The sequence below is a fragment of the Pituophis catenifer genome, unplaced genomic scaffold, assembly GCF_029215685.1.
Source record: "Pituophis catenifer annectens isolate HBS135680 unplaced genomic scaffold, rPitCat1.0.hap2 SCAF_17, whole genome shotgun sequence".
NCBI lineage: Eukaryota > Metazoa > Chordata > Lepidosauria > Squamata > Colubridae > Pituophis > Pituophis catenifer.
Window position 1 is genome coordinate 340,999 of NW_027256897.1, and position 12,619 is coordinate 353,617.

The window sequence follows — 12,619 nt, forward strand, 5'->3', positions numbered from 1 at the left end:
GCAAGCAAGTGAGCCTTAGAGGGATCCCGGCTTGGTGAGAAGCAAGAGGCCACCTGGTGCCCAGAGCTTTTCTCTGCCGCTCGTGCGCCCCCCACGAGCCATCCTGATCCAGCCCCCAGATTTAAAAGGCGGGAGCCAGATGGCCTGACAGCCGCGTTCTTCTGCTCTTTAATGGCTGGTAGGTCGAACAGCAACAAGGCCTGACAGCAGGATCATGTGGCAACCCGGAGCCCTGGACTTTGTGGCCAGCTTGTGAGGGTGAGGATTCAGCAGGTCCCTGCAAGCCCCGAAGCGGAGGCCTAGGGGTCAGCTGGATGTACCCAGGCAGCCAAAGACGCCATCTGCGAGTGGAACACGGCAACCCTAACGTGAGCTGGCCTGTGGGCTCCTGCAGCCGTTTTAAAGTGCTGGGGGTGAGGGGGGGTGTTTTCGTCCGAGCAGATTAAACAAGCCGTTTCCATCCATTTCTTCGCTGAAGGTGGAATAGTTTTCCTTGCAAGCTTCATGATTCATCCTGAACAGGCTGTAGGCTGGGCAGGTGGAGGATGACTCGGGAGGCCCACCTTCTAGATCAGCTCTGCCTGTCTTGATTGGCAGCTGCTCGGGGACTGAAGTCATACGAAGAAGAGGGATTTGCTTTTTGACAGATTTTGGTGTGGGCCAACCGGTCCTCCTGGTTTGTGGTGAGTTTAGAGGCAGTGGGGGGGTGCTGATCTGTCCCCAGAGAGAGCCCACAGGAGGGCAGGATGCCCGGTGCTAAGGAGCCTCTGCCGCTCGCAGCATGATACATGTTGGGGAGCCTCTTCTGTAGCCATGAGAGCTTCCACATTCAGGAGCAGGGTAGCATGAATGCCAGGTGCAACCCTTTGGAGCGAATGGGCAAGCCACCCCGTCGTGTCCCGTTAACGTGGTTGATCCCAGAAGGCGAATCCTAGATGGAGGGAGTTTAACTTGGGAAGAGAAGAGGCAGGGTAGACTTCAGGCTTCCCTCTCGGGAGCCTGGCTGGCCGGTCTTTCCTGGCTCCAGAGCTTCGGCCTACCTGGTTGCAGGTGAGAGGGACGCTCCCTGCCTGCCCTCTTCCTTCCCCCCTCCCTCGCCACTGCCTCTTCCTGGCAACCTCACCCTGAGCAAGACTTGGCTGGCTTCTGGTCAAGCTGTCCAAACAGCCTTCCCTCTACTGGGTGTGGGAGCCACAGGTTGTCCTCTGATTCACTGGGGATGGGGTGGGGGGCTGGGTTGGGACAAGCAGGGCTCCAGGCAGAGGAGAAGTCTGGCCGAGGAAGGGAGGGTCCAACCCTGTCCGGCTCCATAGCTGTGCTTGCAGACGTGATTGATGGAGGGTAGGCCGGGCAGCCTTCTCGGATGAGGGGAGCAGAAGTGGGGCCGGGAGGTGGGGTGGGGTGGGCACCTTGGCTGGGTGCTTTGCCCAGGGCAAGGGGTGCCAAGAGGAACCTGCCAAGCGAGAAGACGTTCCTGGCATTTTTGGGGATCCTGGGTTACTTGTCTGTTTTTCCTGAAGGACTCTGTAAACAGGGCTTCTATGGGAGGAGTTAAAGATCTCCAGGTTCAGAGGCAGTCTACCTGCTGCACCTGCAGATCAGGGATGCGGGGGGGGGGGGGAAGTCATCCAGTTCTGCTCGTGGGCTTCTCTCCGGCACGATTTTGCCAAGATTGGTGAGAGAGGAGAGACTTGGCTGGAAGGTCCGTTCCTCTCATCGGCTGGGAAGGAGGGAGCTTTGCTTGGGTTCCTCCCCCTCCCAAAGCAAATTCAGTGAAGAGGGCTGGGGGGGGGGGCTCTGTAAGATTGTAGGTCAACTCCCCTTCCTCTGCCCTGCTGACAGAGGCCAGCTGCTCCCAGTGAATTCCTGCCTCCCTGCTCTGCGCTGGATGTGTCCCCTTTAAGGGCTGCCAGTGGCCGCTGGGGGCGCTGCGGAGCCCAGGAGGGGTCTGTGCCGGCCGCCGAGCAGGTGCCGGAGCCAGGGAGGGGGGTGCCTCTTCTGCGGGCACCCAGGCAAGGTGAGGAGGCCAGAGCTTGCGGAAGGGGAGGTGGAGGGGGGGCGCAGTGGGGAGGTGGGGCAAGGGATGGCGTGCTGGGGTGGGGACAAAGTCCTGCTCCCTGAAAGTGGGGAGTTCGGTGCATCCCCAGGTGCAACTGGGAGGGGGCTCCCCCCTCCCCCGTCAAGCCAAAGAGCAGCAAAGGAGGTCTGGGGTGGGGGGATGCCATGCCTCTTTTATCTGGGAGCAGCTTGCTGCCCCCCCTCCTACTGAATCGCTATCCATCCGCCAGCAATGACGTATTGTGAAGAGGGAGCCCCTCAGATCCCATTTCAAGTGTTGGCATCCCTTTGGGCATGCAGAGGGGCATCCCTTCCTACGCCAGCCGCTCCTCTGCCTCGCTCAGGTGGGTAGACAATGTTGGTGAGGGAGAAGGCAGATTGGGGGGGGGGAGGGGGCGTTTGTGGCCCTGCGTGATTCCCTCCCGATGGCCAGGCCCCTTGGGCTGCCTCTCCATCATCCGCAGTGCCATCCCAGTGGAAGGCAGCCGGTGGGGGGAGGGGGGCACACCGGTGAAGGCGTCTGGTGCTCCTATGCTTAACCCTTCCGCTGCTTGGTGCGTCGTCTTCCTTCCGAAGGCTTTCCGATGCACAGCGGAGCTTTGTTCCAGCAGAGTCTCCTGCCAAGAAAGGCCGGAAGGGTCAGCTGCTGAGCTGTGGGGCACAGAGAGACACTTCTAGGCGCGTGCAGAGTGCGTCTCCTCCCCAAGCTGCGAGGCAGAGTGTATGTAATGGGGAGGGGGGAGGGGGATGGTGAAGTTTAGACATCGCAAGGGTGGAACCCCAGGTGTGTGAGCTGAACCCCACCTGGTCCCCCACCCAGCCCTTTGCACATGCTCTTTGTTGCAGGGGCACTAGTGGAGGAGGAGGGAGAAGTAAAGAGGCTGGCCGAGGCAGAACGGCCACTGTGGGTTGAAATTGTCCTCTGCTGGAAGTTCCTTTAGGCAAGCTCCATTCCCCCAACCCCCCCCCCCCACCAGAGGGGAATGGTAGTGGAGGCCCTCCTGGCAGGGCTGTGGGGAGAGGATGGCCGCAGGGGAAGGGTCAGCAGTGGGAGCTGGACCTGCTGGCAGTCCTGGCCTTGGGTGTCCTGCGCCAGGAGACCCGGCTTCCAGAGGACGAGCGCTGTGATGCCAGACGGTCCACCAGGAAAGGCACCTGGGCCAAGGGGGGAGGGCAGGAAGGGTTGCCTGGCAACACAGTAACTGGCACTGCTCCGGTGCTTGGAGTGCCAGCTGATGGCAGCATCCGTGTCACGCTTCGGTTCCGGAGCTCCCAGGGTGGCTCTGGCCTGGAGGGGCTTTGGGACGGCCCCCACCTCTCCTCGATGGGCAACTCGGGGGGGGGGTGTTTCCCAGTGGGGGGTTTCTGAGTCATCGGGCAGGAATGAAAGGAGATCCCCCTGCTCCCCCCCGCCGCCCTCCGTGCCACCACCACCCCTGCGCTCCGTTTCCCTGGGATTCAGGGCTGATGGGGAAACTGCAAGTTCTTTGATTCAGGACCTTCTCTTCTTTTCATAGCTCAGCAATGAGAAGGGGAAGACCAAGAGGCTTTTGCAGGGGGGGGAGTAAAAATAGGTGACCCCCTTTATCTGTCCTCCCTGCTTGATCCCAGGGATGACAGAGATTGATCTTGGTCTGTATCTGAACTGGACACAGCTTCTCTTGCTCCTGGCCTGGCCTTCATTGGAATTTCCCAGCATGCATTGCTTCCCAAAAGAGAGAGGGGTTTGTGTGTGCGTGAGAGAGAGAGAGAGGGAGGAGAAACCATGGTAACCGTGCGGTCTAGGAGTGAGACCAGCTTGCATTTCTGTGTCTGCTCCCTCGTGAATATTAGCAAAAATGCCAGCCAGTCTATATGCTTTCCCAGTCCTGCTCTAATCAGCAGGGCAGGTGTATAGGGTGAGATTGCCGGTGGGTCAGGAAGTGCTTGGCTGATGACAACATGAGCCAAGGGGGGGGGGCTCCTTCACTAGAGCTACATCTTGTGAATCAGCCATAACTGGCTATGATCCCAGCCCTCATTATCCCGTCCTACAAGCCATCTACCCTGGTGGGACTCCTGACCACAGCTTGTGGTGAGCGGCCCTTGGCCTGCCTCCGATCCCCGATGGGTGCTGTGCTTGGGCCCACTGCTTAGTGCCCTGTCGCTCCCTCTTTCCAGGCCTGGTTGCCTTCACTGAGATGATCTGAGGAGGGCTGGAGACGAGCAGGACTCTGATTCTAAGATGACCCGAACAGACCCACCTGACGTCCTGGTGTCTGCCGTGTATCAGGACGTCCCTGTGGCCTCCGTGGGATCCACCCACTCTGCCTTCTGCCAGCCCATCAGGCGATGTGACTCCTCCATGTCTTCCTCGTTGAAGAACCAGCCTTCCCAACACTTCAACAAGCGACACTGTCGCAGCTTCGATTTCCTGGAGTCTCTCGACGACCCACCGCCTGTGACTCCCGCCATGGAGCGGCATTCCCGACGGCCCCCCACGCCAGAACCCTCCTCGGCTCCCGTCGGCAAGAGGGTGTCTCTCCGGGCCGCTGTGCAGGAAAACTATATTTCCCAGGGGAAGGAACTGGCTTCCCGGGCCGAGCCCAAGAGACGGGCCCGATCCAAGAGCGCGCCCCGCGTCAAATCCACCTTCACTCCTGTGGTCATCCCCATGGCTTCGGGCTCCCCACCGGCTCCAACTAGGAGAGGGCGGGAAGTCCATCGAGTGTCCCGAGAGCCTGAGCGGGCAGAAGCGTCCCCTCGCCGGGAAAGCAGCTACGCCTCCATGAAAGCCTTGATGAGCGAGGTGCACCCCATCAAGCTGCAGCCTCAGCGGGCCGGCAGCAGCCGCATCTCGCCTCTTTGTGTCACAGGAGCAAACTGCCCCGAAGAGGCCGCCCTGGCTGCAAGGCCCCCGCCGCCCAGCGTGCATGTCAAGCGCCGGGTGGACATCAAGCCGGACGAGGCTGCTGTACTGCATGCAGCTCGCAGTGCCAAGGGGTCACAGGGCCATGGCGAGGCTCTCCTGCCCTGGCCTCGACCTCCAGGCACACCCCATAGCTTGACCGTGCCCAGCAGCCGGCAAGTGCCCATGTCTCGGACTCCCACACCCAGTGATACTTACAGTGGGGAACACCGAGGGCTGGCCCCCTACCCCCCTGAATTTTGCGATGGAGGTCCTGCTGTGCCCGAAAGCGGCTGCCTTCCTTACATCCCCTACGTGCCCCCGAGGTTCTTCTACTCAGAGGAGCCAGGCAGTTTCCCTCAGAAAAGTTCCAGCTACAAGTCCTACCCTCCCGCTTATGGGGGCCAGGTCCTCCCGCCGCAAACCTTTTACTCAGAAGAGCCTCCCCCAGGGGGCTTCTACCCTCTTCCGGCGAGGACCTTTCTGGTGGAGGAAAACAGGTCTCCTTTCCCCATTCAGGAGGCCCCTGCTCAGGCTTTCTATGCGGATGACCCTCGCCTTTACACTCCTAGGACTCTCCCGGCAAAAGCGGTTTATCCCGAAGACCCCAGGCCTTACCCTGCCTTGAGGGTCAACCCACGCATCTTCTACACTGAAGACTATGGGAAATACCACGAGCGGGAAGCCCTCTCTCGCACTTACCCCCACTCCCATATGGCTCCCGCAGTGCAGTTTAATGACTGGTACTGCCCCGAAAGAGGGACGGTGCCCTACCCAGCCTGGCAGATGACCCGCTTTCCAGCTCACCAGCCTGCCTCCCAAGCCATGCTGTCATCGTGGCACGCCAGCTACAGTGTGAGCCCTCCCCGGCTTGGTGTGGACACCAGGCATTACTCCAAATCCTGGGACAATATTTTGACCCCTCATGTGCGCCGGGAAGACCAGCTGCTGCGTGGCCGTAGCTATGAGAACCTGCTGTCTCGGGACCCACATCGGGCTTTCTCCCCCGATGACCGGCGCCAACCAGTGGTGGTGAACCTGTCCAGCTCCCCCAAGCGTTACGCTGCCCTTTCCCTCTCGGAGAACTCCCTCGTCGAGAAGATGCATGCTGACAGGGGGCGCCATGGCTGGTTCGTCACTCCAGAGATCACCATCACGGACAACGACATCCGAGGCAACCATGGGCTTGGCAAGCATGACAGGCGCTCAGCCAGTTGGGATGTCCTGGATTCAGGGGATGCCCGAGACAGGGCCTACGTTGCCCACCAACCCTACGGCCCAGACCCTGGTACCAAAGAGAGCACCGCCCGCCAGCGCAGCCTGGAGCAGTTGGACGAGCTCATCACCGACCTGGTCATCGACTACAAGCCTCCTTCTGTCTGCCAGCCCAGCGAGGTCAGCAACCTGGCCGATCAGCTGAGGCAGTTGATCACTGATGGGCTGGGGCTGCCTCCCAAGAAGCCGGACCCCTGGAGGTCCTCAGAGCCCCATCCCACCAAAGAGCAGCCTGGCCGCAGCTCCTTCCATGCTGACCTTTGGAAGGACCAGGGCCGCCGCTCCACCGAGCCCCCGGGGCCCCCCAGGCCCTTGGAGAAAGGCCCGGAGGACGGTTCCCCGGATCTCAGCGCTGACGAGGACGACCTGATGATGTGCTCCAATGCCAAGTGCCGCCGCACGGAGACCATGTTCAACGCCTGCCTCTACTTCAAGTCCTGCCACAGCTGTTACACCTACTATTGTTCTCGCCATTGCCGGCGGGAGGACTGGGACACCCACAAGGAGAGCTGCATCTATGGACGGATAGGCAGCACCTGCCGCCACGTGCTGCAGTTCTGCCGGGAGAATGGTGAGGTGCACAAGGCCTTCTCCCGCATCGCCAAGGTGGGCTTCCTGTCTCGGGGCCGAGGGGTGCTCTTCCTGGGCTTCCCCAGCTCAGGCTCTGCCGAGAACTTCCTGCAGTTCGGCCTGGAGAGTTTGCTGATGTCCCCCACTTACCTGTCGCTGCGGGAGCTGGAGGGCTATTCAGACAACCTTGGGGAGTACGCCCAGGAGCTGCAGGAGGCGGGGCAGCAGTACGACCCCCAGGAATGTTTCCTGCTGAACGTGACCGTGGCAGTGGGGCAGGAGGTGCCCGAGCGGCCTTCCCCCAAGGTACAGGTGCCAACCGTCCGCAAGTATGCCAAGATGGCCTTGGCGTCCTCCAGCCCCGAGAAGAAGATCCTCAAGAAGGAGCGAGACATGGAGACGCTGATCTTGACGCCTCCTCCCGGCACAGCCGACCTGGACAAGGACGGCGAGGAAGGACGCAAAGCGCGAGAAGTTTGCTTCATCAACATCCAGCGCGAGCTGCGCATTCGCGGCGTCTTCCTGCGGCACGAGTTCCCGAAGGTTTATGAGCAGCTGTGTGCCTTTGTGGAAAGCAACAAGCGCTTCACACCCACCACCATCTACCCCATGGATAAGAGGACCGGCAAGCAGTTCATGTGCATGATCATGGCCGCCTCCGAGCCGCGCACCCTCGACTGGGTGGCCAGTCCCAACCTCCTGGACGACATCATGTGAGCCCAGCGGTGTGTCCAGAAAGCGGTGGCCTCTTCCCTTCCCCTCTTACGTCAGTGCTAAGGTGATGGTTAGTCTCTTCCGGTTCTTTCCGAGCAAGGATGGTCAAGGTGGGGCCCAGCAAGGGACGGGGTCCCTGGGAGAGGGAGGGCCTGTGTTGGTGGCCCTTCGCCCTTACTGGATGTGGGCATTTGTCATTGTTTGAAGGATGAATCCAAATCTGGTCACCTTCAGTAAAGCAGATATTTTAGGAATTCCAGACTTTGTTGGTCAACTTTTAAGACAACAATACTCAGCCTTACAGTCCATTTTTCTTCTGAATTCCTCCAGACAAGAATGTTCTTACTTCATGGATTGATTTCCTTTATTTTTAAAAATTGATCCTGGAGAGTAAAAGTGAGGTAGGGGGAGTTTGCTGCTGGCTTTTTAGTTGGGGATCCTTCTCCCTGGCAGCTTCATCTTGGCATCTTTGCAGCCGGGCTTGGAGGAGGGTCAGCTGCAGTATTGCTCCCCACATCATCTGCTATCCTGTTGTAAACAAGGACAAGGGAGGGGGCTCTCAGCCTGGGCACACCGTGTGGAAGGGGGGGGGGGGCGCAAGCCGCTTCCCACCAGTGATGCCTCCGCCTCCCATCCAGGCAGAGAAATTCAGGTCAGGAGCTGTGGGGAGGAAAGCGGTTGCTACGGTGATGCTCCATCCCTTGCAGGAAGGTGGGAAGGGGGTCACTGCAGCCTGGAAAGGATGCCAGGAGCTCGCCTGGAAGAAGGAAGAAGGGCTGCGCATGAGAGCCTTGGTCCCAAAGTGGTTGGGTGCGCATGGGGAATTGGGGGGTGGGGAGGGCTGTAGGATTGATTTTTGTCTATGGGGAAGGAAAATTTATAATGCAGAATCAATTTTTATCAGGGAAGAGAGCTCCCGGGCTCTGCCTCTGTGGAAGCGCCAGACAAACATTGCTGCCATATTCTGAGTCTTGGGTCCAAAGAAAGCTAGGCTGTGGCTTGGGAAGGAGACTGCCTCCGGCGTCTCTGCATGAGTCCCTGTTCTGCCAACCAGGTTGCTTTCCTCCTTTTCTTGGAGAGAATGGTCTGTCGGTTGCCCCATTCCCGTGTTTATCCAGGCCTATGATGAAGGCTGGGGAACCTGCCAAGGGTAGCAGCATCTTCCTGAATCTCTTAGGCATATGTGAGCAAGTGAAAGACCGGGGGGGGGGGGGGGGAAGGGGGGAGGCGGGGAGGAGGAGGTGGTTCCAAGGCCAGGTATGGATGATGATGTTGGGAACCAGGGGGAAAAAAAGAGGGCTGCATGGGTGCGTATGTGTGTATCTGTATTTCACTGCAGTGGGAGCATCCTCAGGACCCCAAATGTGAATGGCTGGAGAGAGGAAGCTGGCCTGGAATATCCCTTTGCTCTGGAATTGCCCCACTGTGACAAAGGGGCGGCCGATTCATTCATTGCACTGACTATACTGTTAAGACATGGTCTACTTTGGTAAACTACAGTGGCACTCTGGAAACGGGGTTTGTGCCCCCCTCTAAAGAAAAGTCCCTCTGCCAAGGGGGAAATGAGCTCTTAGTTTGCAGGCAGCCCCTCCCTCTTCCCCTCTGCCAGGCTAGCTGGAGGACCAGTGGCCCCCTTTCTACCCCCCCCCCCCCCACCCCCTAGGTCACTTCTCCAGGATTCCCTTGTGAGCTTGTGACTCTTCCATTCAACCCTCGTCCTTTGTTTTCCCCAAAGAGAAGTTTGCTGATCCATTTGCTTGGATTCTGCTTGTCGGGTGGGGGCATCAAAAGCACATTCTCTAGAGAAACAGGCTGGGAAAAGCGGTAATGGCTGAAATGTTAGCAACTTTTTCTCTTGCCCGGCATTTTCTGACATTACCATTGTTCCAGGTCTGCTGGTTTCCCACATTGCAGTTTGGATAATTAAATAAATATATGAATAAATGTATAAATATACACCCAGACTCGCCCATATAAATAAATATATAGATACATAGATATATATAAATTGGAGACAAACTATTTCATTTGAATAAACATAAACTATAACTTGAATGTGCTGCGTTTGCATTTTTTGGGGGGGGAGAGCTGGGAACCCCGCCCCCCCCTGCGGCACCATTGCTTGGACTCTGCCAGCGTCTCGGTGCTCGGAGAAGGCCCCAGGGCCCAGGCTCGCTTTTCTGTGTCGGCACCAGAGAGATCTGAGAGGTTGGACTAGATGACCTTCGGATCCCTTCTGAATCCACAATTCTGCACTGTTTCCTTCATGGCGGGGGGGGGGGCGTCCTCTGGGGAAGGACTACAACTCCCATCGACTCAGGCAACAGCGTCCAGCGTACTGTACACTGGGGGGGGGGAGGCAGCCTCCCCAAATAAATTGCTGAGCCGGAGCGCCACCTCCCAGCCAAGGCGGCAAAAGGGAGGCCGTTGTGAAGCCAATTTGTTTCCCCGCTGGTAGCGGAGAACTCTGCATGTGCTCAGAGGCACAGTCGTTCACTAGACCGCTTCCCTTTCCGCCCGCTCGTGGGCGGTGTCAGCGAGGAGCGGGATGCGCATGCTCAAAGGTCCGGCTTTCTCCCGCCCTTTCCCACCTGCGGCACTTCGATTGGTCACCGCCTCAAGCTCGCCGCGGTGCCTCATTGGGCGAAGAGCCGCGGCTGCTGCGTCTCGATTGGTGCGTCGGCAAATGCGCGCGCAGAAGCTTCCAAGCCGGGGCGGCGATGGCGGACGGAGGGCTGGGCGGCGTCCCTGACGCGCTCATCGACTCGGACGGCGTCTTCAAGTACGTTCTGATTCACGTGGAGCCCGCGGGGCCGGGGCCCGGCAAGGACATCATCCGCGGACACGCCTGGGCCGAATACCACGGTAGGTGCGGCCGGCGGGCGGGCCGCGAATGGGAGGGGCCTCGGGGAGGGCGCGCTGTGGGGGCGGGGCTCCGTTGCCGGGCAACCGGCCGCCGTCCTTGCCCGCCCCGCCCCCTCCCGGCGCCCGCGGGCGCCACCCCGGCCGAGGCGGCCTCGGGGCCCCTCCTGGCTCGCCCGCCTCACCCTCTGCTCGCCCCCCGCAGCCGACCTCTTCGAGCAAGCGGCCGAGGAGCTGGAGAAGCGGGGCTTCCGCTGCCGGTGCCTGGGGGGCGGCCGGATCTCCCACCAGAGCGGCGCCAAGAAGATCCACGTCTACGGCTACTCCGTGGTAAGGAGCCCGCGGGGGCTGCGGGAGGGGATCGTCCGGCTCCCTGCCTGTCAGCGCGGCCCAGAGTCGGGGGCACCCCGAGGCCATCCAGCGCGGCCCCTCCCCGTCTCTTCTGACCTGCTGGCCTTGGCTGCGTCCCTGGGAGGCCAGGAGTTGGGGGCCTTGGCGGAGGGAAGAGAAGAGCCCTTCCCCTCTTCAGGTGGTCAGGGAGGGGTTTTGGACAGTGGCGAAATCCACGTTTTTTTACTACCGGCTCTGTGGGCGTGGCGTGGCTTGGTGGGCATGGCAGGGGAAGGATACTGCAAAATCCCCATTCCCACTGCAGAGGTATTTGCCGGTTCTCTGAACTACTCAAAATTTCCGCTACCGGTTCTCCAGAACCTGCTAGATTTCACCCCTGGTTTTGGACCCTCCTTGGTCTTCTTTGGCCAAGGCAGGCTAAACATTCAAAAGTCCTTTCGTCTCTCCTCCCAGGATTTGCTTTCTGGTTTCCCAGCAATCCTCTCCAAGACATGCAGCACGGACATAAGGCAAAGAGGAAGGCTGTAAAGTCAATTGATGCAGGGTTATTTTTCGTCCAAGAAGGATCCCCGCAGGGGGAGGGACAGCCGGGATAGGGAAGGTCTAGTGGCCACGTGAGGTTCCTCTGTAGACCTGTCTGGGGTGGAGGGTGGTGTAAAAAGGATTCAGAGTCTCATCCTGGTAGGGCAGAGCTGGGATTTCAATTGAGCCGCAGCTTCCCTGGCTTTATTTGCCAAAGGCACTAGCCTGCCTTGCCTCTGGTATCTACAAGGCATCATGTGTGCGCCTAGTAATGTGGCCATGCTTTTTGCAGGGTTTTGGCCGAGCAAAACATGCTATTGCCACAGAGAAGCTGAAGGCCAGGTACCCCGATTATGAAGTCACCTGGGCCGATGAAGGATACTGACCACTGCCTTTCAGAGTTCGCCTTTGCAACCAAACAGCAGCAAGCGGGAACTGATGCGGGAAACCGGATGTTGAAAACCCGCCAGTCTCCGGATCTGTTCTATGGACTGCCCTGTGATCGAACCTATTGTGCCTGGCATTGGTAGAAGGAAATAAATGATTGTGCTCGCTGCCTAAGGTGTCGTGCTCCCTCACACATCTTTCTGGATCCACTTGCTTCCTGCGGTGTCTTTTGACTAAGAGAAACAGCAGTGAAGGGAGGAAGACAGTTTTATGTTTGTGCGGACTGGGGAAACCGCAGAGGAAGCAGCTGAAATAATAAGCATGAATACCTGCGCTATTTAGAATGCAAACTCAAAAAGATTGTCTCCATCTGCCTGCCACAATAGTTCCGCTTCGCATGTATACAAAGCAGCAATGTTCCCATTGCAGTTTTAAGTTGCTTTGCTTTCTTGATAACTGTAGCCAGTAGGTTTCTTTTCCTCCTCAAAATCACAGTAATTGTAACATTTTTCATGTAACATGGAAAGCTGTAGGAAACTGCTAGAAAGAGAAATAACATGGCCCTGTTCTGGGCCTGATCCAAACTGCATGCCGAGGGGGGCTTTTTCTCTGCATGCCCCTCTCCATGGAAACGTTGATTTCTTTGGCGGTTCAGGTCGGTGGTAAAGCAGTGCTTAGGCTCGTCCTGCTAATGACCTGCGGATGAGATTTCTGGACAGTGTGCGAGTCTGCAAGATCTTTCCTGGAGATTACGACCTGATTGCACGAAGTCCAAGGGCACCTTCGCAGAAATGAGGTTGGATTTCTTGCATGTGAGAGCAACAAGCTCTTGTGAAATCTCACTTTCTTGGAAACAAGGTTTTGCAATCTGTCGCAGTCTGGTTCTCATGGTGCATTTAAATAAAAAGAGTGTACAACTTGTGACTGATCTGAACTGGAGACAGATATTCACATTCCTACTGGATAGCAAGGTGACTAGAGCCCTTCATTCTT

The 12,619-nt window shown here is 58.4% G+C and overlaps 2 protein-coding genes across 2 annotated transcripts; both read left to right on the plus strand.

The window, feature by feature from the left end:
- The first annotated feature begins 4,282 nt into the window (after nucleotides 1-4,282).
- AJM1 (apical junction component 1 homolog) lies at nucleotides 4,283-8,313 on the plus strand. Its single transcript, XM_070955709.1, has one exon. It carries the CDS (start codon nucleotides 4,283-4,285, stop codon nucleotides 7,505-7,507), a length of 3,225 nt encoding a protein of 1,074 aa, XP_070811810.1. The 3' UTR covers nucleotides 7,508-8,313.
- Nucleotides 8,314-10,207: 1,894 nt separating this feature from the next.
- PHPT1 (phosphohistidine phosphatase 1) lies at nucleotides 10,208-12,560 on the plus strand. The gene is made up of 3 exons (XM_070955685.1): nucleotides 10,208-10,369; nucleotides 10,572-10,696; nucleotides 11,532-12,560. Exons 1-3 carry the CDS (start codon nucleotides 10,225-10,227, stop codon nucleotides 11,622-11,624), a joined length of 363 nt encoding a protein of 120 aa, XP_070811786.1. The 5' UTR covers nucleotides 10,208-10,224; the 3' UTR covers nucleotides 11,625-12,560.
- The last annotated feature ends 59 nt before the right edge of the window (nucleotides 12,561-12,619 follow it).

Coding starts and splice junctions, on each gene's coding strand:
- PHPT1 (XM_070955685.1), top strand. CDS start 10,225: ATGGCGGACGGAGGGCTGGGCGGCGTCCCTGACGCGCTCATCGACTCG. Junction 10,370..10,571: donor CGCCTGGGCCGAATACCACG/GTAGGTGCGGCC, acceptor CGCCCCCCGCAG/CCGACCTCTTCGAGCAAGCG. Junction 10,697..11,531: donor ACGTCTACGGCTACTCCGTG/GTAAGGAGCCCG, acceptor TGCTTTTTGCAG/GGTTTTGGCCGAGCAAAACA.
- AJM1 (XM_070955709.1), top strand. CDS start 4,283: ATGACCCGAACAGACCCACCTGACGTCCTGGTGTCTGCCGTGTATCAG.